Source organism: Pleuronectes platessa (assembly GCF_947347685.1).
Source record: "Pleuronectes platessa chromosome 2 unlocalized genomic scaffold, fPlePla1.1 SUPER_2_unloc_1, whole genome shotgun sequence".
NCBI lineage: Eukaryota > Metazoa > Chordata > Actinopteri > Pleuronectiformes > Pleuronectidae > Pleuronectes > Pleuronectes platessa.
In genome coordinates this window covers 151,837-178,419 of record NW_026518866.1, presented here as the reverse complement: position 1 = coordinate 178,419, position 26,583 = coordinate 151,837, and the positions used below count along the sequence as shown (strand labels likewise).

At 44.7% G+C, this 26,583-nt stretch overlaps 3 protein-coding genes across 3 annotated transcripts in view; 1 reads left to right on the top strand and 2 right to left on the bottom strand.

The window, feature by feature from the left end:
• LOC128436258 (protein NLRC5-like) overlaps positions 1-26,583 on the bottom strand; it is a 426,728-nt gene that overhangs the window by 280,671 nt on the left and 119,474 nt on the right.
• LOC128436273 (matrilin-4-like) lies at positions 9,478-13,029 on the top strand. The gene is made up of 4 exons (XM_053418038.1): positions 9,478-9,706; positions 10,045-10,197; positions 11,038-11,142; positions 11,646-13,029. Exons 1-4 carry the CDS (start codon positions 9,532-9,534, stop codon positions 11,702-11,704), a joined length of 492 nt encoding a protein of 163 aa, XP_053274013.1. The 5' UTR covers positions 9,478-9,531; the 3' UTR covers positions 11,705-13,029.
• Positions 18,440-26,133, bottom strand: LOC128436260 (NLR family CARD domain-containing protein 3-like). Its single transcript, XM_053418024.1, has 6 exons — positions 26,004-26,133; positions 25,122-25,247; positions 24,902-25,021; positions 24,234-24,448; positions 22,217-24,014; positions 18,440-21,372 (listed from the first exon to the last, which is right to left on the bottom strand). Exons 2-6 carry the CDS (start codon positions 25,238-25,240, stop codon positions 21,096-21,098), a joined length of 2,529 nt encoding a protein of 842 aa, XP_053273999.1. The 5' UTR covers positions 25,241-25,247; positions 26,004-26,133; the 3' UTR covers positions 18,440-21,095.

Below are 26,583 nucleotides of genomic sequence, written 5' to 3'. Positions count from 1 at the left end.
ATTTTATTTTTATTTTATTATTTTTTAGTAATTACTTGAGCATTGCCAGAAGAGAGCCTGTGACTCAAGCATTTCACTGCCAGCGACTGCTTAATGTTATTGTTGTGCATTTGATAATAAAAATCTTGAATCTTGAATCTTGAATCTTGAAAAGTGAAGAAGGATTTAAGGACCTCAGAGTCTCCAGTCGACAGTTTGGACTCTCCAGTCCAGAACACAGCAGCTTCACTCCTGAATCCTGCAGCTTGTCGTTGTGACTCAGATCCAGTTCTCTCAGATGTGAGGGGTCTGACTTCAGAGCTGAGGCCACGACTTTACAGTGAGTCTCTGAGAGTCCATAACTACTGAGTCTGTAATTAAAGAAAATATCAAATCTGTGAGAATTAAATCAGAAAAAACAATATTCATACAAAACGTGATCATGTGACCCTCACCCTGGTAAATCCCCTCTTTGTTAAAAACTCCTCAAGAGAATCCTTTCAGATTAGGTTCAAGTGTTCATTCAGACTGACAGAGGAACTCATTAGATTCAGGTGGTCAAAGGTCAGAGGTCAAAGGTCAAGGTCACAGAACATGTTCATGGCCTCTTGAACATGATATCTCAAGTCTGTCTTTAGGGGATTTCTTCACATTTTGTCTCAAAGAGAAACTGATTAGATTTCAGTGGTCAAAGGTCAAAGGTCAAAGGTTACAGTGACCTCATGTTATTGTGAAGTCAACATGTCAGGAACCTGGAGGGACGGACACTGCACTGGTTGGTGGTGGAGGACAAACGCAGAGTGGGAACTCTGGTTTCACAAGAAAGAAGAAGAAACTATATTTCCTGCTTCTTCAGTTTAAAGGAACCGTCAGTGATTCTCATCCAAACACTGATTCAGTGATCGTCTCCTCACTCTGTGCTGTTTGCTCATATATATATATAAATATATTATTTATATAAATATATATATACACAGTATATACAATAATCTCCAATGGACCCCACATGGTCGTTTGTCTGAACCCTCAAACTCCAGCACAGTGATCACATTGGATTTCACTCTCCACATCTGATCTAATTGTTCTCAAATGTACATGAGAATGATGAGAATGTATATGTACATAAAAATAATAACTTCAACACACACACACACACACACACACACACACACACACACACACACACACACACACACACACACACACACACACACACACACACACACACACACACACACACACACACACACACACACTGATTGAACATGTTATTGATCATGTCTGGACTCACTGAGCCTTCCTGCAGTTCCTCACAGCTGGGATCAGTCTCAGTCGACCCCGGACTGATGTGTTGAACTTCTTCAGGTCCAACTCATCCAGAACCTCCTCTGACATCTGCAGCATGTAGGCCAGAGCTGAGCAGTGGATGACAGAGAGTTTCTCCTTTGATCTGTTCTCTGAAGTCAGGAACTGTTTCATCTGCTGATGAACTGAGTGGTCGTTCATCTCAGTCAGACAGTGGAAGATGTTGATGCTTCTGTCAGGAGAAATGTTATCACTCCTCATCTTCTTCAGGTTGTTGATGACTCTCTGGATGATCTCTGGATTGTTCTCTGTCTGACCCAGCAGGCCTCCTAAGACTCTCTGGTTGGACTCCAGACTGAGGCCGTGAAGGAAGCGAACAAACAGGTCCAGATGACCATTTGTACTGGTGAGGGATTTCTTCATGGTTCTCTTCAGGAGGTCATCCAGGGAGAAGGTACTGTCTGTTTTCTTACGCATTCCCAAGAACTTGTTGAGTTCTTTAATGTTCCTCTCGGTGTAACAGTGGAACATGTAGACTGCAGCCAGAAACTCCTGAACGCTCAGATGAACAAAGCAGTAGACTGATTTCTGGAAGATCACACACTCTCTTCTGAAGATCTCAGTACAAACTCCTGAGTACACCGAGGCCTCTGTGACATTAAGACCACACCGCTCCAGGTCTTCTTGGTAGAACATGATGTTTCCTTCCTCCAGATGTTTAAGTGCCAGCCTCCCCAGCTTCAGGAGAACGTCCCTGTCAGCCTCCGTCAGCTGCTGTGGACTCGTCTCATGTCCCTCACCGTACTTGTTGTTCTTCCTCTTTGTCTGAACCAGCAGGAAGTGTGAGTACAGGTCAGTCAGGGTCTTGGGCAGCTCTCCTCTCTGGTCTGTGGTCAACATGTGCTCCAGAACTGTAGCACTGATCCAGCAGAAGACTGGGATTTGACACATGATGTGGAGGCTCCTGGACGTCTTGATGTGTGAGATGATTCTGCTGCACAGCTCTTCATCACTGAATCTCCTCCTGAAGTACTCCTCCTTCTGGGCCTCAGTGAAGCCTCGTACTTCTGTGACCCTGTCAACACATGCAGGAGGGATCTGATTGGCCGCCGCAGGTCTGGAGGTTATCCAGACGAGAGCCGAGGGAAGCAGATTCCCCCGGATGAGGTTTGTCAGCAGCACGTTGACTGATGACCTCTGTGTGACCTCAGACACAAGCTCCCTGTGGTTGAAGTCCAGAGAAGGTCTGCTTTCATCCAGGCCGTCAAAGATGAACAAAGGTTTACAGACAGCGAGTGTCTCTGCCGTGAGCTTCTGTAACGCTGGATGGAAAACATGGAGCAGCGTGAGAAGACTGTGCTGCTGGTCCTTCACCAGGTTCAGCTCCCTGAACGAAAGCACAGCCAGCAGACCCACATCCTGGTTCTCTAAACCCTCTGCCCAGTCCAGAGTGAACTTCTGCACCGAGAAGGTTTTTCCAACGCCAGCGACTCCGTTGGTCAGGACGACTCTGATGCTGCTCTGCTGGTCAGTGGAGGCTTTAAAGATGTCCTGGACCTTGATGGGAGTGTCCTGGAGGATCTTCTTCTTGGAAGCCGTCTCAAGCTGCCTCACCTCATGTTGAGTATTAACCTCTTCACTCTGTCCCTCTGTGATGTAGAGCTCAGTGTAGATCCTGTTGAGGAGGGTTCTACTTCCTGTTTCATCACTTCCTTCAGTCACATGTTCACATCTCCTCCTCACACTGAGCTTATGTTCATCTGAAACCTCCTGTAGACCACGATCTGCTGAAAGACAAGAAACAATGTGAGAGACAGAGAATCTGAGAATCTGCTGATTGTTTTCATCAGATACAGAAAAACTACAGAAAGTAAAAGCTTTTTAACTTTGTGCTTTTCTAACGATGTTAAATGTTGATGCTGTATGAAGGAACAAAATAAAACCACATGTGCTGTTGTCAGAAGTGAAGACATCAGCAGACACATGTACAGTGCTGCTCTGACCGGCTGTCTGACCTCCAGCTCCTGTTCTGGATCTTTGTCCACACTGGGGACAGGAGGAGTCTCCTGAAGAACCAGACTGGTCCCAGTATGAGGTGATGCACTGTCTGCAGAACCAGTGTCCACAGCTGGTGGAGACTGGATCCTTCAGGACGTCCTGACACGAAGCACAGCAGGACGACTGCTCCTCCTCAGAAACATGACTCCTCTTCCTCTCCCTGTGAAGACATGTCCTGATAACTCACATGTCACAGTCACAGGTTGTCATCACTTCTGTCAAGGAGCTTTTGTTTTCACCCAGTATGTTTGTGTGTTGGTTGGTTTGTTAGTGGGATTATAAAAAACAACAGATTACCAGTAAACTTGGTGGAAGGTTGTGGTCTGTGAACCAGATCGGGGGGGGGGGGGGTCCTCTTTCACAGACATGTTCAGAGGACTGATGTTTACCAGTGTGTGGAATTTGGTGCAGATCCAAATCCAAATGAGTCTCTAGTGGATTTCAAAGTGGTTTCATAAGGAGCGTGTTGGTTCTTGGTGGAGGTCTGAGCTCTTTGAGTGATTCTGAGAGATTAGTCACCAACTTCAATGAAGCTGTGTCCTAATGCAGGGGCCACACTAGAGGAAACTAGATCCTCTTCAGAGCAGGTCCCAGTAGAAACAGTCTCTTACTCTGTGGGTGAGGGTCCAGGTTCATTACTGAAGTTTGGAGGATGTCTCATGGACCGGTCACTCTTCAGAGACAGACAGCTGGACCCTGGAGACTCTGCTCTCAGTCTGTGGTCCTGACCTCTGCAAACACAAACATGTTTTTATTCAGAACACATCATTCACTGGTTCATTCTGTGAGGATTCAGTTTGGAGCTTCACATGTTTGTAGCAGGTCTCTTACTTTGTGGTTGAGGGTCCAACTTGCTCTGAAGTGTCCTCGTCCATGTTGCACCGGCTGCGGCTCAGTTGTGGTTCAGGCCACGCTGCTCTTCTAGATGTTCAAGGTCTATTTCCTCTGGTTCTGCGCTCAGTTTACAGTAGAACACAGTGAAATGATCTTTCACACCAGTTTCAATGTTTATCTGTTGAAAACGTCACAAACACAAATATTTGCAACACTTCCTGTAGCCTACCCATTTCAAAATAAAAGCACTCCAGCGTTTCTGAATAGATGCAGGGCTTCATAGTTTGTAGTACTGGTATTTATTTGAGTACACAGGAGTACTTATATACAAGGAAAAACAGTGATCACATCAGAAACCTCAGGAAGGCTGTAGATACATTAAAAGTAAAAAACTTCCGGTGAAGGACAATAGGCTCTCTCTCTCTCTCTCTCTCTCTCTCTCTCTCTCTCTCTCTCTCTCTCTCTCTCTCTCTCTCTCTCTCTCTCTCTCTCTCTCTCTCTCTCTCTCTCTCTCTCTCTCTCCGACTTTACGTTGACGTACTACGGTAAGCGAATTGCATCACTTCCTGTTTTCCTGAGCTCACAGGAATCAGGACAAACAAGTTCAAGAAACACACCCAAGGACACACAAACACACACACACACACACACACACACACACACACACACACTCAGGTGACTGTAACGTATGATTGTCAAAACACGTTGTGTTATTAAACACTTGATGAACAGATGAAGATAAAAAGTGAAGCTGTGAGTTAACTCTGTTAATTAGTCCTTTGAAGGCTCTTTGATCCAGACCTGCTGTTCACATCTGTCTCTGGGATCCGATCACATGACGTCTGTCACCAGGTGTGAACTGACAAACTTAGAGTCATGTGATCAGCAGACGGATGTTAACAGCAGGTGTGAGAGTGAGACAGTGAAACTTTCAGAAAGTTGTGTTCACACTCACCTGCTCACTTTCCTTCCTTCTGCTCATCCAGGTGAAAATGGAGTCTGACCACTCCCTGTTCTCAGGCTCCTCCTCCCTGTGGAACCAGTTCACTCTTGAAACCACCCAGTTCAAAGTCCAGTTCATACACATGAAGATGAACTGGTTCACAGTTCATGTTTTATTGTGCTGGTTATGATGTAGATAACAAAGTTAGGATCATGTATTTAGTTCATAATGGACGGTGTCAGTTTGCAGAGACCTTCAAGACCAGTCCCAGTGTAGGTGTGTGTGTGTGTGTGTGTGTGGGGGGGGGGGGGGGGGGGGTATTACTGGTTTTGAATGGTTTCACCGTCAAACCAAAGGACTGATTCAGCTCTGCTGTTCCAAAGCAAGTTTCAGGAAATCAGTCCTTCTCTTCAGGATGAGCTCACATCTGTCAGCGTAACATCTGGGGTCCCTGCCTTCATTATAATGGTTCTGCACTTACTATCATATCCTGCTGCTTCCTCTCCAATAAGAACACTGGATCTGTTTCTGGTTCATAAAATGTTTAATGCAAATCCATCAACCTAACTAGTGTGTATTTTTTATTCTGTATCTGCTCCTGCAGGCGTGTTTTTTAAACTGCTCCAACATGAGAACGTCTGTCAGAGTGAATGTTGGTTTCAGATTGAAACTCGAGTCGGTGCATGATAACTGGAACAGCTGATCAGACGTATTCCTTTGGTTTCTGTTCCGAAGGAGAACGTGTTAAAGCTTGAAGTAACAGAACCAATCTGAACACGACCTGAACATATTTAAAATGTTTCCCTGTAGCAGAGAGCTGCAGGATCCTCACATCCTCACCATGAATTCCTCCTCGTACAACTTTAATGTGACGAGTGATCGAGACTCTCAGGAAACAGCTGTGAAGAAGAATGTGTTCCTACTGGCTCTTGGTCTGACCATCAACTACATCAACTGCTCACTGGTTCACACCTTCAGGAAGCACCAGGTCAGAACCCTTAATGTCTTTTATTATTATTATTAATATTATTATTATTATCATGATCATTGATGTGATCAGGGATTTCAGGTAGAAAGAGAAACTAACAGAGAGTTTCATTGACTTCTGTTTCTTCTCCTCTCTTCCAGATGTTTGACCTGAATCCTCGTTCCATCTTCTTCATCCACCTGGTGTTGAACGATCCAGCTCACTGCAACAATCAGCCTGTTTCTCTTTAGTTACGTCTTCTACAAGATCCAAGTGACGCTCTGCTGCCTCATCATCTCTCTGGCCATCTTCACCAGCCTCAACACGCCATTGAATTTAGCTGCCATGGCGGTGGAGTGCTACATCTCCGTCTGTCTTCCACTGTGACACGTGGAGCTCTGCACCATCAGAAGAACTCACGTTCTCATTGGTTGGATTTGGGCCATGAACATAGTTTCTTCTCTGTCAGATGTGTTTATCGTTCTGGCAACACAGCCTCTACAGTTAATTCATTCTACTATTTATTGTGAGAGGAACAACCTGCTCCGACGATCTGTCAGTGTAAAACAGAGGGAGGTTTCCTACAGTATCTACCTGATGGTGTTTGGTTCACGCTCCTCTACGCCTACTTCAACATCTTCCTGCTGCTAAAACTGCTCAAGGGAGTAAATCAGGGGATGGAGATGCAAAGAAGGGAAGTGAAACCATCCTGCTTCATGGCTTTCAGCTGCTGCTGTGCATGCTCACCTATTCATTGAGAACATTATTAAATTAATAATATGAATATATTCTTTAGGGTACCAGCCAATAAGGGTGTGGAGTTGTACTATTGTACAAGCGCAATGTTAAAGTTCCCTCTCACGTAATATTGGTTTATGTCATTTTTAATTACACCAATAAACCTGCTGAGCCATAAACAAACAGTGAATAACAAAGTGTTTTTGCAACTCAAGCATTTCCTGATCTACACTCAAACCAATAAACTACATTAAAGTGAATCAATACAAACTGTAAAAGTTCATGTGTCCTTCAACCCCCGGCCACTAAGAGAAGAAACTCAACATCTAGAATCATGTTCACGTCATAAAGGCTGGATTTGAATCACAGAACTTTATAGACAGTAACACTGAGAGCACATCAGTCACAGCTTGAAGCAGCACTCTGTGTCTCCACTCAGTTCTATGGCTTTGTGCCCAAATGAAGGTCAAACACAAGCAACAACTTTATATTCACTTTAAAACTCACACAAAACCAGAATGAAGTGGTGTATGTGTGTGTGTGTGTGTGTGTGTGTGTGTGTGTGTGTGTGTGTGTGCGTGTGTGTGTGTGTGTGTGTGTGTGTGTACCTGGCTCTGCAGGTCGATGTTCCTCACACCTCAGCCAGTGAGTCCAGAGCTTTACTGGGATCCACAGTGAAGACTCTCCACTGGTTGGTGTAACGTCTGTCACCAGGTGTGAACTGACAAACTTAGAGTCATGTGATCAGCAGACGGATGTTAACAGCAGGTGTGAGAGTGAGACAGTGAAACTTTCAGAAAGTTGTGTTCACACTCACCTGCTCACTTTCCTTCCTTCTGCTCGTCCAGGTGAAAATGGAGTCTGACCGCTCCCTGTTCTAAGGCTCCTCCTCCCTGTTGAACCAGTTCACTCTTTAAACAACCCAGTTCAAAGTCCAGTTCATACCCATGAAGATGAACTGGTTCACAGTTCATGTTTTATTGTGATGTTATGATGTAGATAACAAACTTAGGATCATGTTTTTAGTTAATAATGGACGGTGTGGGATCATGAATCCAGATCTTCACTTTCACACTGAGTCCTGACTGGGAGCGTCTGCATCAGTTTGAACTTAAAACAGATAAATTAAAGTGCAGCCGAGACACTGATCACTGAATCTTCTGTAGAATCCTCTTTCCCTCCGGGGGGGGGGGGCCCAGTGAAGCCTGTGACCCGTGACTTCCTGTGGAGATTCATGGCAGCTCCTGCTGGAGTCACCTGGAAGACGACAGCCGTTAGCAGGACAACTGTGACAGCAACTAGAAACAGAAACAAACATCCACAGGTTTCCAGACGTCACAGTTATTATGATATAAGATACTGAGTCAATATCTGTTTAATATGATGGCAGCAGCATGTATGTAACAGAGGCTTTTCTATGATGGAGTATTATGGTCGTTCATTTTCCTCATTTAACAGACGACAGGACTTTTTCTCATAATATAACAAAGTGTTTCCTTCAAGTTTCCCTGGAGCTGAAGCAAAGTCTCCGTCTCTTTCTCCTTCAGCCTGCAAGTCGGCCAACATCGACCTGGTGCTTCTGATCGACGGCTCCAATACAAAGAGAACCTTCTGCTCAGGACGTCCCTGACTTCAGTTAAGGCCAATTTATGCTTCTCCGTTTTGACGGACACGGACAGATAGGACCGCCTTCTTTGCTGTGGAACCTCCTCTCCGGGCTCCTCGGAGAGCTTTTCGTGCCGCTCTGATTGTTCTAACTACACGTCGGCATGGCGGAGAGCCCATGGATAGCCCTTGGCCATGATTGGTCCGCTAACGACAGCATTTCAGAGCGACATCATTTCCGGACCTAAAACTTCCTGTTTCATTTCCTATATCACAATAAACCCAAACACAACTACGATTCTACAACGGCTGACGGTGGCCGGTTAGAGCCCTGACGGCATGTGTCTACGGTTATAACGAACTTTCATAACGGCGCAAGCGTCCTAGCCACCATGCTAACTGCGGTGGTAACTGCAAAAACATGCTGTCACGACTTTAATTCCACGGCTCTCATGACCCTGTTTCTCAAACACCGTCAGGTTAGAAGCAAACACTTGGTAGTAGTTAGTATCGGGTGTCCCTGCTGACTGTGTGTGAAAGCTGGGGGGGGGGGGGGGGGGGGGGTAGCTAGCTGCTTCCGTGTAGCTTCAAGTAGTGGAATTAGCAACACAGTTCGGAAACAAGACCAGGGAACCGCTTTCTCTAGAAACGATAACATAAGCATTGTGACCCGCTGGGTGTCACTTTATTTTATTGTGTTACACTGTGTGTGGAAAGCCGGGAGCAGGTACGTGGACTTTTTCTGAGAACTCTAAGCTCGTCTTCCGTTGCGCCCCCTACTGTTCTGGCGCCCAATTGTTTTCAGCAGCGGAGAACTATAAATCAAAAAGTGTCCGTCCGTCCGTAACGGACTCGGAGAACCATACATTGGCCTCTAGAGTCATAGAGCTGTAGACTGCAGGTCCAGAAGGAGGAGTCGGTGTGGACGTGGAGCTCCGCCCCCTGCTCCCCCCAAATATGGTTACTTCAGGTTTCAAAAAACCAAGATGGCGCTGGACAAACTCTTGAAAATGGCGGCTCACAAACCAGCGGGGGACGTCCCGGTGGGTTGAGACTAACAAGAACCTGTCCACTCATCTCTGTGTCTGTGTAGGTTGAGTACATGGAGAAAGGGACGATGACGGGTCTGGCCCTGAAGCACATGCTGGAGAACAGTTTCTCCGAGGCCGAGGGCGCTCGTCCCGCCAGCCGCAACATCCCCCGCATCGGACTGGTCTTCACAGACGGACGCTCCCAGGACGACATCACCGAGTTCGCCAAGATGCCCAAAGAAGCCGGTAAGACTCGAGCGGTGAGAGGGTCCACGCAGGATCTACGCTCTGTTCTCTGGACCTGTCAGTTGATGAGTGGCTGCAAATGAACGGTCTGTTCTCTGGACCTGTCAGTTGATGAGTGGCTGCAGATGAACGGTCTGTTCTCTGGACCTGTCAGTTGATGAGTGGCTGCAGATGAACGGTCTGTTCTGTGGACCTGTCAGTTGATGAGTGGCTGCAGATGAACGGTCTGTTCTCTGGACCTGTCAGTTGATGAGTGGCTGCAGATGAACGGTCTGTTCTCTGGACCTGTCAGTTGATGAGTGGCTGCAGATGAACGGTCTCTGTGTGCACGTACGCAGGCATCACCATGTACGCTGTGGGCGTGGGGAAAGCTGTGGAGGAGGAGCTTCGTGAGATCGCGTCCGAACCCGTGGAGAAACATTTCTATTACACCAGCGACTTCACGGCCATCAGCACCATCGCTGAGAACCTCAAGCTGAACGTCTGTCCAGGTACAATCCTCCACTGAGGACGCTGCGTCTTCACAATGTGCAGGAGCCACACGACAAACACAACACACAACACCACACACTTATTATCTGTTGGCCAATAATCAAATGTTTTAAAATTAACACTTTAGAAAAGAAGTGCAATTATTTTTATGTTTTACTTCTTTATTCGAGCCCTGTATATTTGGTTGTATCTGTGAGTAAGAAGTTATTGGTTAAACTGTAAAATATCAAATCTTAATTACATTTCTTTGTGAGTTTGACAATGAGGAAATTTTTCTTTTTTGACATTCAACATTTTTTACGTCTTAATTTGGCAAAAGTCTGAATGGATCAACTCAACTTTTCAAACTGTATATTTTACTCACACATTGTAAAAACTAAATCCTCTTTTTAAAAATTCAAACGTGAAACCATTCCCAGAGAAGAAGAAGAGAATGCCGGCAGGTTAATTTAATATCTTGTTGTTTTGCTCCATCTACTGGCCAAGGTGCGACATGACAGTTGGGAGAATAACTTTATATTCATAGATGAACCTTATTCCACATGGAAACAAGAGAAGAGCAACTCAGACGTTTTTAACTTTGTTTTCAAGTATTGAACTTTTCAGTTGGTCCCAGGAACATTCAGGCTAAATCATGATTTACTCCTGAAACACAAGTTTAAACTGCAGCAGTGTTTCCTGATCAGTGACCAATCACTGCAGCACGGAGACAGATGTGGTGAAGTGAAGGTCAAACAGTTGAAGTGACTCACGATGGCATCATGAAGTGAAACTAGAAGCGGTGACCACACGGTGACATGTGCGTCCATGTGGATGATGGTGCTGACGTGTGTGTGCAGAGGAGAGTCAGGGGGAGATCGAGGTGAAGGACCCGTGTGCCTGTGAGAGTCTGGTGGAGTTCCAGCAGGCCACCATGAGCAGCCTGGAGCAGCTCACACAGAAACATATCCTTTCAAACACATCTGGAAACAAACAGCTGCTCTGATGTTAGACAGTGAACTGAGGTTTGTGACCATGTGAAACTAAAAGAATCTTCTCATGTGATGTTTTCAAAACGCTGCCTGTTGTCCCCAGCAGCTGCTCCATCAGAGTGAAGGATGTGTGAAGGAGAAGCTCAGGACATGGAGGCACCTGAGTGGTGCTCGTTCAGAAGGAAGAAGAGAAACACCAGATATTAATGTTTTACACTGTCCATTGAAAAACAGATTCAATGGAGATGAATACAAATCAGGAAACAGTGAAATTCATCCAACTGGTATCGAATGTGTCAGGAACTGGATCCATATAAACCAGTTAGATGATGTTTCTTTGACTCGATGTCAGAGATGAGTGTGAATTATTCTGCTGCTGAAAATCAACAAGTCTGAATTTGTAAAGAGACAAATATCTGTGAGATGTTCAGAAACTACTCATGTGTGTGTTTGTTATTCCTTAATCAACTGCCCACTGGCTGGGATGACTGCTCGTCTGGAGCAGCTGGAGAACCAGCTTCTCACCAGGAAGTGACCAGGACGCCACAGAGGAAGAAGGACAGAGTGAGGAAGAGGAGGAAGAGGAGGGCACATCCTGGAGAGATCCTTTAGAGCAGGAATCAGAAATCCCTTCTAATCAATGGACCATCCAGTGTTTCCACGAAGCCTTGGGGGCCTTCAGTAGATCTGCTGATCTCCACCTTGATGAGGACCACATTTATCTGACAGCTTGTGATTAGGATTCACTTTTCTGGTAAAGATGTAAAAAATAAATCATTTGTTTACTTATTGCCTTTAAAAGACAACAGCGACAACAATCTACGATTCAAAATAAACGTTTGTATAAAATAGATGAATATTAACAACACTGTGCAACTTTTATTGACCAACAGCGCCCCCTGCGGCCACATGTGGTGATTGACTCTGTTTGGCTCTGTGTTCGCGCGATGACGCGTGTCCCACTCACTGAACTGAAATATTACCCATGATCCTCTGCTTCCTGAACCTGAAGAGCTGCAGCTGTAACAAATCTTCATGTTTCACAGTTTCCTGCTGAATCTTGGAGATAAACTCTGGTTGTTAATAACTTCAGAGTGTTTGTAACTGATCTCAGTTCAGCTCCACTCTTCAGCTGCAGCTGGTTGTGTCTGTGACTCTCAGTCAGTTGTTCTCTCAGGAGATGGAACCCACTCAGCAGAGTCACAGAGAACAGACGCTCAGGGAGAGAAGGAGGAAACTTTCTCTTGTTCACACTCACACATCAGACTCACTTTCACCAAGCTGCTGCTTTCAGCTAGAAAAGTTGCATAGTGTTGATTTAAATGCATATTTGTGACAACCTACAGTTTCCATGTGTCATCCAACAATCAGAGAAATCCTCCAGACATCTACTCGTACATCATCAGATACAAACAGGAGCATAGACGTGTTGGTGTCTTTGTGAACTGGATGTAATCGATGTAGATATTAGATATAAACATAAAGAGAAAACCATGAGCAGCAGTTTTCAACAGTCACCAACCCTCCATCTGTTTCTGTTAGTTCCCTATTTATACTTGATCTGTTTTCTACGCTTTGTTAAATATGATGTATTTATAGCATTTTTTTTTACCAACAGTAGACTAGAGATTAAAGAAGTCGGGGGGGGGGGGTGTTACCAGTCCCATTTGTCACACGTCATGGTTTCTTGTTTTCCAGGTAGAAAAGTCATTTTTAACTCCTGTCGGGCTTCGTAGTGAGAAGTGTTGAAACAAAGGGAAGTGTAAAGTTTCACTGGAGCTGTGGTCTGGTGTTGATTGAGGTGTTCATATTATTATAATCAGTATTTTACTCTGAATAAACGACCTTTCTTACGTAAAATCATTCTTTTCTTCACTCTGCACTTTCTACATTTCATCCAACAACAGTCTCCACATGTTTGTGGAATAATGAACTGAAATCAGTCAGTTATTGGGAAGCGTTCGTGTTAATTCATTAATAATTAATTCGTATGACAAAAGTAGATTTTTTAACTCTTGCAATGTTGAATAAAACAAAGACGACCATACATTTATTCTCCTTTATATTTGAACACCTGTTATGTTTTTATATATTTTCTAGTAACTTTACTTTTCGATATGTTTCTGGTGAATCATTGTAATAAAGCACAGACGACATTAAAAGAGTGAAATCCTTCACAGCTGTGTCCCCCCCCCCCACAGGGTTTATAGATTCCACCTTTTTAAGGTCTTATGATATTTCCTTGTTGCCTGCTCTCAGTATGAAATACTGTCTGTATCAAACTACACACACTTCCAGTAGTTTCAAGACAACAATTGAAAACTCCCTCCCAAGAGACTGAGGCCTGTCATCTATTAACCTGGAGGTTGGTGGTTCAACTCCGGCTCCTTGGGCAAGGCACTCGACACGTTCACATGGAACCAATAGTCTGATATTAACCAGATGAAGACATTAGTCTGAATAAGACACTGACAAGTAAACAGCATGTTCTGATCACTTTAACCTAAATAAGGTCAAAGGTTAGGGTTAGGATTAGGAACAGAGGAAACCAAAAGGTTTTGTTTCTCCAACAGTCTCCTCCTGGTGGTTGTTCTGAGGTGGTGCTCGAGAACGTACAACAAGAATCTTCATCTACGTTTGTATAAAACGTCCTCGGGTCAGTTTTCTATTAAATATGGCAAAATGTTTATTAAACAGTTTCCTCAGAGACTTAAAGATGCTCTGCTCTTCATCGACTCTTCTTCATACTGTAAATGTCTCATTCACTTTTCTTCTGCTGGTTTCCATTATGTCAAACTGGTGATTTTGTTCTTTTACCTGCACCAAGGACGAGATGTTTCCACCAGTTTGTTTGAAGAGGAAAGAAAAGCTGAGTCATGATTCCAGTGAAGTCGGTGGAAGGATGTTTATTGAGCATTAAAGCAGAGACAAGTAGAAACAGAACTTTTCTCTCTGAGATGTTTTTCTTCTCGTTACATCTGGTTTGTCACAGAGGAAATGATCCATGTGTTTGACTCATAGACTGAATATAAAGGCTTTGACTGGGATGTGCTGCTGTTATACTGCAGCGCCACCTGTGGGTCAAAAGTAGAAAAGCCACCACCGCTCTGCACCTGATGCACAAATGAAAACGTCCCATTTTTAAGTCCAGAGTTTTGATCTTTTGTGTCAAAGACAAAACTCAGATTTTAAACTCAAAGTGATTTCAATGTGTTGAACTTTGTGTTGAACTAAATCAATTTGTGACGTGAATCCAGGAACTTTAAGATCATAAACAAACATATACACAGAATGTGGTTCTACACACATGGAGACACACTGAGGGACAAAGGTGGACAATAATAAAGACAAACTTAAACACACTGTATGTGACTCTTTATAGAGGGTTTATATATTCTGCTTGTGTTGTGTCATTTCAATAAACACATTCATCATGTGAATAAACACAATCGGGGCAGGAAGGTTGCTGGTTTGAATCCGGTTCAGATGGGGTCTTCCTGTGTGGAGTCTGCATGTTCTCCCCGTGTTTTCTCCAGGTGCTCCGGCTTCATCTCACAATCACATGCAGATTAGGGGTTGTGTAGATTGGAGACTACACACAAGCTGCTGCTGCTTCAGCCTCTGGATCCTCAGGACACAGCTCAGCCTCCGTCCACACACACTGTCCTCTTCACACTCAGATCCACTAAGACCACCACCTGTTGAGAGAAGAAGACATCAGTGTCACAGAGACTCACTTCATCAGCTGTGAGTCAGTGATGCAGCTCATCCAGTAGAAAGAGCAGCAGGGACTTCAGTCCTGTTCAGAGGTGGAGCAGCTTCCTCTCTGCTTCATGTTCACGTGTTGGAATGAACACGCTAAGAGCTCAGTGTGTGTCCTCTGCATGTCAAAGTGCAGAGTGGACACCTGAGAGGTGGATTTACTGCTGTTACAGGTGAAGCCATGTTTCACTGTGTGTTGATGAACATCTGCTTCTGACAAACTGGGACCAGAGGAGACAGATGGACCTCAGCAGAGGTTCTGCTCTGTATAAAGAGCTCCTGGTTACCATGTGATGAGGAGAGGCTTCAGTCCCACTGATCTCAGAGCTGTGACAAAGATCCACCTGATCAGTTCTTCACTGATGAAGTGAGAGGACAAACTGTCTCAGATCAGATGAAGACGACACCGTCTCTGTCCCTCGTGTGAGGCTGTCAGCTGTGGTCCAGCTTCACTTCCTGTTCACATGAAAACAACAACAACTGTCGTCTTCACGTCAACTCAGTCACATGATCCCAAGCAGCTTGTGGCTCGTCTGATTGGCCGACTGTTGTCTCTCTGTGTCTCTGTCCAATCCTGACGTCTGTCCTCATTGTCCTCTCACAGCTTCACTGAGGAAACACTGAGACCTGAACTATGAAGACACTTCAACATGTCCAGGAGATCTTTCTGAGATCAGCTCAACTGAACCTGACAGACACAGTCAGGCTAAGTGGTCACATGATGCAGGTTATCAACTCGTTAAGTTAACTCAGGTTTTCCTCAACGAGATCTGAGCGTGCACATAAAAGGGGCGGGGTTTACTGTGTATGACCAATCACAGACATGGACAGTTTGACTGACAGCAGAGCCTCATATTTCACAACCAGGATCAAACTGTTCTATAATAAAAATCAGAGGAGAACAAACACATGATCCAGAATAAAAGAAACTCAGTCACAGCTGCTAAATGCAGGAAGAACAGCTGGTAAAACATCTGGATCGTGTCAATGTGTAAGTTACAGCGCCCCCTGGTGGCATCTGGTAAAAATATATTGTGACCACGATATAATAACATGTGAACGAGATAAATAACTCGAGGCCACGAGATCTGAATCTGTTGTTTACTAACAAGACGAGTGGAAGACAAGAAGACACACACTGTCTCACTGACTCTGAGGACACACACTGTCTCACTGTCTCTGAGGACACACACTGTCTCACTGACTCTGAGGACACACACTGTCTCACTGACTCTGAGGACACACACTGTCTCACTGTACCTGAGGACACACACTGTCTCACGGACTCTGAGGACACACACTGTCTCACTGTCTCTGAGGACACACACTGTCTCACTGACTCTGAGGACACACACTGTCTCACTGACTCTGAGGACACACACTGTCTCACTGTACCTGAGGACACACACTGTCTCACTGTCTCTGAGGACACACACTGTCTCTGAGGACACACACTGTCTCACTGACTCTGAGGACACACACTGTCTCACTGTCTCTGAGGACACACACTGTCTCACTGTCTCTGAGAACACAAACTGACTTTGAGGACACACACTGTCTCACTGTCTCTGAGAACACAAACTGACTTTGAGGACACACACTGTCTCACTGTCTCTGAGGACACACACATGGACCTGTCTCCAGGAAGCTGAGGTCATCTGGTGCTTTGGGGACAGGATGAGTCTGGAGACATTGAGATGTTCTGGGTGAGTTAGAGATCAACTGAACCAACCAGACGTTGATTTAAACTTCTCTTATCCGTCCCTTTAAGGAGAGTGAGCACCACACAACAGTGTAGAGTCACTGTGGTCAGTGGGTGGAGCTTCTATACGGGTTGATCTCCAACTTAACCTGGAGCAGGTTAGCTGTTCATCAGAAGTTACCATGGTGATGGACCTGGTTAAGAAGTGGACGAGCTTCGTAGAACTGAAAAAACTAAACCTGAAGTTAACCTGATAACCACAAATCCTGCTTGGTAGCACAGACCCTGGATCTGTGATACTGACTGTGTTTAGTAACATACTGATGAAAGCAGCGTGGACTGACTCCAACCATCTACTGACCTCAGAGTCTCCAGTCGACAGGTTGGACTCTGCTGTAGATCAAACAGCTCCTTCACTTCTGAGACCTTCAGGTTGTTGTTACTCAGATCCAGTTCTCTCAGATGAGAGGGGTTTGACCTCAGAGCTGAAGCCAGAGAAGAACAGCTGATCTCTGACAGACTGCAGAAACTCAACCTGGATAAAGAAATATGAATATTAGAATGTGTCCTCCTGTTGTTGTGGATCGTTATCATGTCCACACAAACTCTCAACATGCTGCTGACCTCAGTCCAGTCTGTGACCTGAAGATAAATATCAGATCAGACATGTTGGACCATTGTTTCATTCATCAGCTTCTTCTCTGTGTGTTGGTCACTGAGCAGGTTTGTGTAATTAAACACTGTTTAAAGTAGGGATGGCTCCTGACAGTCACTTCCTGTTTGTTTCTATACTTATCAACTGTCCAACGTGTTTCAATAAGAATGTGTCTTATTTTGAAAACCTGAGGAGGACGAGTGCTCGGCCTCAGTCCACATGTTATTTACTGACACTTTCTTAGTGATCAGGAGCAGGTGAGTGCAGGTGAATGGAGTTGATGAGGTGGACGTGACTGACAGGCTGGGTGAGTGACAGATGACTGAGGGACAGTGAGCAGAGCAGAACTGAGACAATTTAAATAAATAATGACCCAATAAGAAAGAAAGTCTGAAAAGTGAAGAAGGATTTAAGGACCTCAGAGTCTCCAGTCGACAGTTTGGACTCTCCAGTCCAGAACTCAGCAGCTTCACTCCTGAATCCTGCAGCTTGTTCACACTCAGATCCAGTTCTCTCAGATGAGAGGGGTTTGACCTCAGAGCTGAAGCCAGAGAAGAACAGCTGATCTCTGACAGACTGCAGTTATTCAACCTGGATAAAGAATAAAACTTAACTGTAAATTAAACTGAGTTCATGTGTGAAAATAACAGACACATATTCATGTGAGCACAGACTCATAACATGGAAGATAAATATGAAATCAGACATGTTGGACTAAAAACGAGTCCTGATTCAGTACAAATAGATTATTTGGTCCCGGTCTCTGTCCTGCAGATCAGTTTAGGAAATCCAGAACTAAACTCAGTGTTTTAACAAGAAGCTGAATATTTAAAATGTCACAGATTAATTAATGAATGGATTCATGTTATGTATGAAGAGGAATTATATTAAATTAGAAATAAATGAGATAAATTGTGTATAAGTGCTGTTTTATAGATATGAGATCTACAAAAGTCAGTCAGTGAACTGACCTCAGAGTCTCCAGTCGACAGGTTGGACTCTGTAGAAAACCACACAGCTCCTTCACTCCTGAGTCCTGCAGGTTGTTCTCTCTCAGATCCAGTTGTCTCAGATGAGAGGGGTTTGACCTCAGAGCTGAAGCCAGAGAAGACCAGCTGATCTCTGACAGACTGCAGAGACTCAACCTGGATAAAGAAATATGAATATTAGAATGTGTCCTCCTGTTGTTGTGGATCGTCATCATGTCAACACAGACTCTCAACATGCTGCTGACCTCAGTCCAGTCTGTGACCTGAAGATAAATATCAGATCAGACATGTTGGACCATTGTTTCATTCATCAGCTTCTTCTCTGTGTGTTGGTCACTGAGCAGGTTTGTGTAATTAAACACTGTTTAAAGTAGGGATGGCTCCTGATGTCACTTCCTGTTTGTTTCTATACTTATCAACTGTCCAACGTGTTTCAATAAGAATGTGTCTTATTTTGAAAACCTGAGGAGGACGAGTGCTCGGCCTCAGTCCACATGTTATTTACTGACACTTTCTTAGTGATCAGGAGCAGGTGAGTGCAGGTGAATGGAGTTGATGAGGTGGACGTGACTGACAGGCTGGGTGAGTGACAGATGACTGAGGGACAGTGAGCAGAGCAGAACTGAGACAATTTAAATAAATAATGACCCAATAAGAAAGAAAGTCTGATAAAGGGGAGGACAGCGCCGAGGAAGGCTGCTGTGTCTCACGCTCTCCCACAGCTCTGCTCTTTTTCTCTTTTTCTCTATCTTGTAGTTATTTATTCTACTTTATTTTTTATCATGCACTCCGGTAAAGCGAGCCCTATCATCATATATGATAGAGAACAACTTCTGTCCATCGGGTTGGAGCGGCAACCTGGAGCACGGAGGCGACGACGAAGGAAACGAGGGTCGTGAGCCGGTGTTCCAGTTTAACTGGCGCGCATGGCAACTGGCGACATTCCAGATGTTGACGCTCTTTTCAGAGCCGGTGGCAGATTCGTCATTTTCACAAAGCGCCTGTGTGTGAAGTGCGGTGATCTACTGAAGGTCTTGCTGAAATAAAAATCCTACATGAACCCTTCACGAGTTCATGTGTCTGTGTCAGCATCACGTTGAGACCGCAATATACATTTAAATGGTAAAAAAAAAAACTTGGACGGGATTCGAAACAATGAGCTGAAGCACTATGAGCTTCTAGCCTGATGACGATCTCACTACGCCACCGAGTCACTGAAATCTGCATCACGCGTCAGATCAATGTCTCGTTCTTTGATTTGTCAGATGTATATCACCAGATGTGCTTTGAGGTAACTTCCAGATCATCTGGTGAAAGTCCGAGTACAGAATAAACTGTAAACTTAATACCAGGCTTCACAATCTGATGCTCCTCTTCATGGGAGACACAGGGAGCATTGAAGAACACACACACGTCACCAGCTCCACGCAAAGTGCTTCTGTTTGTCGCTGGTGATCATTACAACGCTCACACACCAAACAACAGGTACATGTAAACATCCCTCACGTCAACAAGGAGGAAGCTCGAGCGGTGTTTTCATGAGTCCAGTTGGTGAACGTGCTTCTAATGGACGTGTGGAGCTTCACGTGTCCTCCTGTCGCTGCTGGTTGAAGTCAGCGGACGGGATTTTAAAAGATGTTCTCGTTGTTGTCGATGATCAGGTTCATTCATCGGAGAATGAAAACAACCGCTCCTCACAGAACGGGTGTGTTGGTTTGTCACAGTTTCTTTAATGCAAGTGTTGTTTATCTGTGTGAAATCAACAGATGATCTTGTGTGTCGAGTGTGTTGTCAACATGACACATGTGTGTCGAGGAAAACCTGGAAAACTAACTTAACGTCTCCATTGTCGAACAACGTGTTGTGTATTTCTTCTCTTCAGTCAGATGGCTGCGTGCTTTGTTGGAGCTGTGTCAGTCGAAGGAGTAAACAAAGTTCACTGTGTAACTATGACAACTCTGGCAAATTATGATAGTGATAAATAATAATAATAAAAGTATTTATATTTTGTTGTGTCTCAACGTCAGCAAAACGAAGGAGCTGATCGTGGACTACAGGAAGAGACGAGGAGAAGAACACGCCCCCCCCTCCATCAACAGGACCACGGTGGAGCGAGTCAGCAGCTTCAAGTTCCTCTGGGTCCACATCACTGATGACCTGACCTGGACCCATCACACAGACTCCATCAGGAAGACGGCCAGTGACTCTTCTTCCTCCACAGGCTGCAGAGGCTCCACAAGGACTCCAGGATTCTCTGCAACTTCTACAGGTGCACCATAGAGAGCATCCTGACTGGCTGCTGCACCGCCCTGAACCGTGAGGCTCTACAGAGGGTGGTGCAGTCTGCCCAGCACTTCACCAGGACGGAGCTCCCATCCATAGAGGACCTCTACACCCAGCGGTGCAGGAAGAAGAGCAGCCGGATTATTAAAGACCCCTTTCATCCCAGCCATAAACATTTTTGCCTGCTGCCCTCTGGCCGACGGTACCGCAGCATCCGGGCCGGCAGCACCAGGCTCAGAGAAAGTTTCATCCCCCAGGACATAAGACTTTTAAACTCCTCTGAACTGCAATAACTCCACCAAACCAGCACCGTGACATATTTGCATACTTGCACCATTGTATAAATTGCACTATTGTTGTTTTATTTTCTCTTCAGCTGTTTTTATATATATTGAGATATGTATACTTTATTTTCTATTTTAAATTTTGATATTCTATTTTATTCTATTTTATACTATTTCAATTTTATTTTAATTTTATTATTTTTTAGTAATTACTTGAGCATTGCCAGAAGAGAGCCTGTGACTCAAGCATTTCACTGCCAGCGACTGCTTAATGTTATTGTTGTGCATTTGATAATAAAAATCTTGAATCTTGAATCTTGAATCTTGAAAAGTGAAGAAGGATTTAAGGACCTCAGAGTCTCCAGTCGACAGTTTGGACTCTCCAGTCCAGAACACAGCAGCTTCACTCCTGAATCCTGCAGCTTGTTGTTGTAGCTCAGATCCAGTTCTCTCAGATGTGAGGGGTCTGACTTCAGAGCTGAGGCCATGACTTCACAGTGAGTCTCTGAGAGTCCACAACCACCGAGTCTGTAATTAAAGAAAATATCAAATCTGTGAGAATTAAATCAGAAAACACAACATTCATACAAAAGGTGATCATGTGACCCTCACCCTGGTAAATCCCCTCTTTGTTAAAAACTCCTCAAGAGAATCCTTTCAGATTTGGTTCAAGCGTTCATTCAGACTAACAGAGGAACTCATTAGATTCAGGTGGTCAAAGGTCAGAGGTCAAAGGTCAAGGTCACAGAACATGTTCATGGACTCTTGAACATGATATCTCAAGTCTGTCTTTAGGGGATTTCTTCACATTTTGTCTCAAAGAGAAACTGATTAGATTTCAGTGGTCAAAGGTCAAAGGTCAAAGGTTACAGTGACCTCATGTTATTGTGAAGTCAACATGTCAGGAACCTGGAGGGACGGACACTGCACTGGTTGGTGGTGGAGGACAAACGCAGAGTGGGAACTCTGGTTTCACAAGAAAGAAGAAGAAACTATAGTTCCTGCTTCTTCAGTTTAAAGGAACCGTCAGTGATTCTCATCCAAACACTGATTCAGTGATCGTCTCCTCACACTGTGCTGTTTGCTCATATATATATATAAATATATTATTTATATAAATATATATATACACAGTATATACAATAATCTCCAATGGACCCCACATGGTCGTTTGTCTGAACCCTCAAACTCCAGCACAGAGATCACATTGGATTTCACTCTCCACATCTGATCTAACTGTTCTCAAATGTACATGAGAACGATGAGAATGTATATGTACATAATAATAATAACTTCAACACACACACACACACACACACACACACACACACACACACTGATTGAACATGTTATTGATCCTGTCTGGACTCACTGAGCCTTCCTGCAGTTCCTCACAGCTGGGATCAGTCTCAGTCGACCCCGGACTGATGTGTTGAACTTCTTCAGGTCCAACTCATCCAGAACCTCCTCTGACATCTGCAGCATGTAGGCCAGAGCTGAGCAGTGGATCTCAGAGAGTTTCTCCTTTGATCTGTTCTCTGAAGTCAGGAACTGTTTCATCTGCTGATGAACTGAGTGGTCGTTCATCTCAGTCAGACAGTGGAAGATGTTGATGCTTCTGTCAGGAGAAATGTTATCACTCCTCATCTTCTTCAGGTTGTTGATGACTCTCTGGATGATCTCTGGATTGTTCTCTGTCTGACCCAGCAGGTCTCCTAAGACTCTCTGGTTGGACTCCAGACTGAGGCCGTGAAGGAAGCGAACAAACAGGTCCAGATGACCATTTGGACTGGTGAGGGATTTCTTCATGGTTCTCTTCAGGAGGTCATCCAGGGAGAAGGTACTGTCTGTTTTCTTACGCATTCCCAAGAACTTGTTGAGTTCTTTAATGTTCCTCTCGGTGTAACAGTGGAACATGTAGACTGCAGCCAGAAACTCCTGAACGCTCAGATGAACAAAGCAGTAGACTGATTTCTGGAAGATCACACACTCTCTTCTGAAGATCTCAGTACAAACTCCTGAGTACACCGAGGCCTCTGTGACATTAAGACCACACCGCTCCAGGTCTTCTTGGTAGAACATGATGTTTCCTTCCTCCAGATGTTTAAGTGCCAGCCTCCCCAGCTTCAGGAGAACGTCCCTGTCAGCCTCCGTCAGCTGCTGTGGACTCGTCTCATGTCCCTCACCGTACTTGTTGTTCTTCCTCTTTGTCTGAACCAGCAGGAAGTGTGAGTACAGGTCAGTCAGGGTCTTGGGCAGCTCTCCTCTCTGGTCTGTGGTCCACATGTACTCCAGAACTGTAGCACTGATCCAGCAGAAGACTGGGATTTGACACATGATGTGGAGGCTCCTGGACGTCTTGATGTGTGAGATGATTCTGCTGCACAGCTCCTCATCACTGAATCTCCTCCTGAAGTACTCCTCCTTCTGGGCCTCAGTGAAGCCTCGTACTTCTGTGACCCTGTCAACACATGCAGGAGGGATCTGATTGGCCGCCGCAGGTCTGGAGGTGATCCAGACCAGAGCCGAGGGAAGCAGATTCCCCCGGATGAGGTTTGTCAGCAGCACGTTGACTGATGACCTCTGTGTGACCTCAGACACAAGCTCCCTGTGGTTGAAGTCCAGAGAAGGTCTGCTTTCATCCAGGCCGTCAAAGATGAACAAAGGTTTACAGACAGCGAGCGTCTCTGCAGTGAGCTTCTGTAACGCTGGATGGAAAACATGGAGCAGCGTGAGAAGACTGTGCTGCTGGTCCTTCACCAGGTTCAGCTCCCTGAACGAAAGCACAGCCAGCAGACCCACATCCTGGTTCTCTAAACCCTCTGCCCAGTCCAGAGTGAACTTCTGCACCGAGAAGGTTTTTCCAACGCCAGCGACGCCGTTGGTCAGGACGACTCTGATGCTGCTCTGCTGGTCAGTGGAGGCTTTAAAGATGTTGTGGACCTTGATGGGAGTGTCCTGGAGGATCTTCTTCTTGGAAGCCGTCTCAAGCTGCCTCACCTCATGTTGAGTATTAACCTCTTCACTCTGTCCCTCTGTGATGTAGAGCTCAGTGTAGATCCTGTTGAGGAGGGTTCTACTTCCTGTTTCATCACTTCCTTCAGTCACATGTTCACATCTCCTCCTCACACTGAGCTTATGTTCATCTGAAACCTCCTGTAGACCACGATCTGCTGAAAGACAAGAAACAATGTGAGAGACAGAGAATCTGAGAATCTGCTGATTGTTTTCATCAGATTCAGAAAAACTACAGAAAATAAAAGCTTTTTAACTTTGTGCTTTTCTAACGATGTTAAATGTTGATGCTGTATGAAGGAACAAAATAAAACCACATGTGCTGATGTCAGAAGTGAAGACATCAGCAGACACATGTACAGTGCTGCTCTGACCGGCTGTCTGACCTCCAGCTCCTGTTCTGGATCTTTTTCCACACTGGGGACAGGAGGAGTCTCCTGAAGAACCAGACTGGTCCCAGTATGAGGTGATGCACTGTCTGCAGAACCAGTGTCCACAGCTGGTGGAGACTGGATCCTTCAGGACGTCCTGACACGAAGCACAGCAGGACGACTGCTCCTCCTCAGAAACATGACTCCTCTTCCTCTCCCTGTGAAGACATGTCCTGATAACTCACATGTCACAGTCACAGGTTGTCATCACTTCTGTCAAGGAGGTTTTGTTTTCACCCAGTATGTTTGTGTGTTGGTTGGTTCGTTAGTGGGATTATAAAAAACGACAGATTACCAGTAAACTTGGTGGAAGGTTGTGGTCTGTGAACCAGATGGGGGGGGGGGGGGGGTTCCTCTGTCACAGACATGTTCAGAGGACTGATGTTTACCAGTGTGTGGAATTTGGTGCAGATCCAAATCAGAATGAGTCTCTAGTGGATTTCAAAGTGGTTTCATAAGGAGCGTGTTGGTTCTTGGTGGAGGTCTGAGCTCTTTGAGTGATTCTGAGAGATTAGTCACCAACTTCAATGAAGCTGTGTCCTAATGCAGGGGCCACACTAGAGGAGACTAGATCCTCTTCAGAGCAGGTCCCAGTAGAAACAGTCTCTTACTCTGTGTGTGAGGGTCCAGGTTCATTACTGAAGAGTGGAGGATGTTTCATGGACCAGTCACTCTTCAGAGACAGACAGCTGGACCCTGGAGACTCTGCTCTCAGTCTGTGGTCCTGACCTCTGCAAACACAAACATGTTTTTATTCAGAACACATCATTCACTGGTTCATTCTGTGAGGATTCAGTTTGGAGCTTCACATGTTTGTAGCAGGTCTCTTACTTTGTGTGTGAGGGTCCAGGTTCATTACTGAAGAGTGGAGGAACTCCCATGGACCAGTCACTCTTCAGAGACAGACAACTGGAGACTGCTCTGTCCTCTTCCTCCTCATAAACACTCATCTTCAGTCTGAGAGGAAAAACACTGTGAGCTCAAACACACAATGAAGCCAGGAAGTAAACTCAGTGTTTCTTCAAATATAACAAACCCTCCTACACTGTGTCCCTGTTGTCAGGCTAACTTGAGACAGTTGTAGGTTTAATGTGTTGGAAATAATATGAATGAAGTGTGTGTTAAAGTTAAAACTACTATTTGTAACTTTACTCATGAAATATGTTTTACAGACAATAATAATAACAAAAATAAAAAGGAATATGTATATGTGAGCTTTACTGGGATCGACAGTGAAGACTCTCCACTGGTTGGTGACCACTGCTGTAACGTGTGATTGTGAAAACACGTTGTGTTATTAAACACTTGATGAACAGATGTCACTTTTAATCAGAGAGTCACTTCACACTGACGTACTGTAGCGAATTGCATCACTTCCTGTTTCCCTGCCTCGGGTGGTGGTCGCTCTCTCTGAACCAGTTTCTCTACTAACACACATATTTCTCTGCTCAATGGTGAAGAGTCTGTAGTTAAACATCCACACACACCAACCACTACTACTCTACACTCTTAATAACAACCAGTCCAAAGTCCAGTTCACACCCATGAAGAGGAACTGGTTCACAGTTCATGTTTTATTGAATTGTTTTATATCTGTCTCTGGGATCCAGTGAAAAACTATTTGAGCTCAAACACAATTACACAAGAACTGACTCAGAGTCTGTGACAGTAAAATAATATGAATGAATAATATAAATGTAGCTGATCACTCACCAGCCTCAGACTTCACGTCTCCTCCGTCTGCTCCTTGAAGTTAGAACGAGTCTGAACACTTTCACTTTCACTGGAGGCTCCTCCCCCTCTCTGCAGTTACTGGAAATCACATGACTCTGTGTGTGTGTGTGTGTGTGTGAGAGAGTGTGTTAGTGTGTTTGTGTGTGTTCTTAAATTAAAACTGCTGTTTGTAACTTAAATATATAAACATTCATTATTATTATTGTTATTAACTGTAACATCATGTGAACTCGATGAAGACGTGTTTCCTTGAGATCGGTCTGATTCGTCAATAGTTTGTTAAAATGTGGAAAACTCCCAAACGGCCCAACTCCATCAAATGAAGCCTGAGCTCAAACCCATGTTTCCTCCTGTGAGGTGAAGGTTGTTATATTTGGTGTTGGAGCTGAATGTGTGACTCCATCTGCAGAACTCTGCCACGTCAGGTCACATTCATACAGTCCAGTCACAGTGTGGTTTATAGATCTACAGAAATACAGCTGCATTGTGATGCATCATTTGACCGTTGTGTATTTCAATAACTGCTGAGATTTGCATCCCCTTCTTTTCTCTGACTAGA

Excerpts from the sequence above, each read along its gene's own strand:
- LOC128436260 (XM_053418024.1), bottom strand. The coding sequence starts at position 25,240 with ATGAGTGTTTATGAGGAGGAAGAGGACAGAGCAGTCTCCAGTTGTCTG. Across the intron at positions 24,449-24,901 it reads CCTGGACCCTCACACACAGA|GGAGAGGAAGAGGAGTCATG; the intron begins GTAAGAGACTGT and ends ATGTCTTCACAG. Across the intron at positions 21,373-22,216 it reads AGGAACTGCAGGAAGGCTCA|ACTCGGTGGTTGTGGACTCT; the intron begins GTGAGTCCAGAC and ends CTTTAATTACAG.
- LOC128436273 (XM_053418038.1), top strand. The coding sequence starts at position 9,532 with ATGGAGAAAGGGACGATGACGGGTCTGGCCCTGAAGCACATGCTGGAG. Across the intron at positions 9,707-10,044 it reads CAAGATGCCCAAAGAAGCCG|GCATCACCATGTACGCTGTG; the intron begins GTAAGACTCGAG and ends GCACGTACGCAG. Across the intron at positions 11,143-11,645 it reads GGAGCAGCTCACACAGAAAC|TGGCTGGGATGACTGCTCGT; the intron begins ATATCCTTTCAA and ends TCAACTGCCCAC.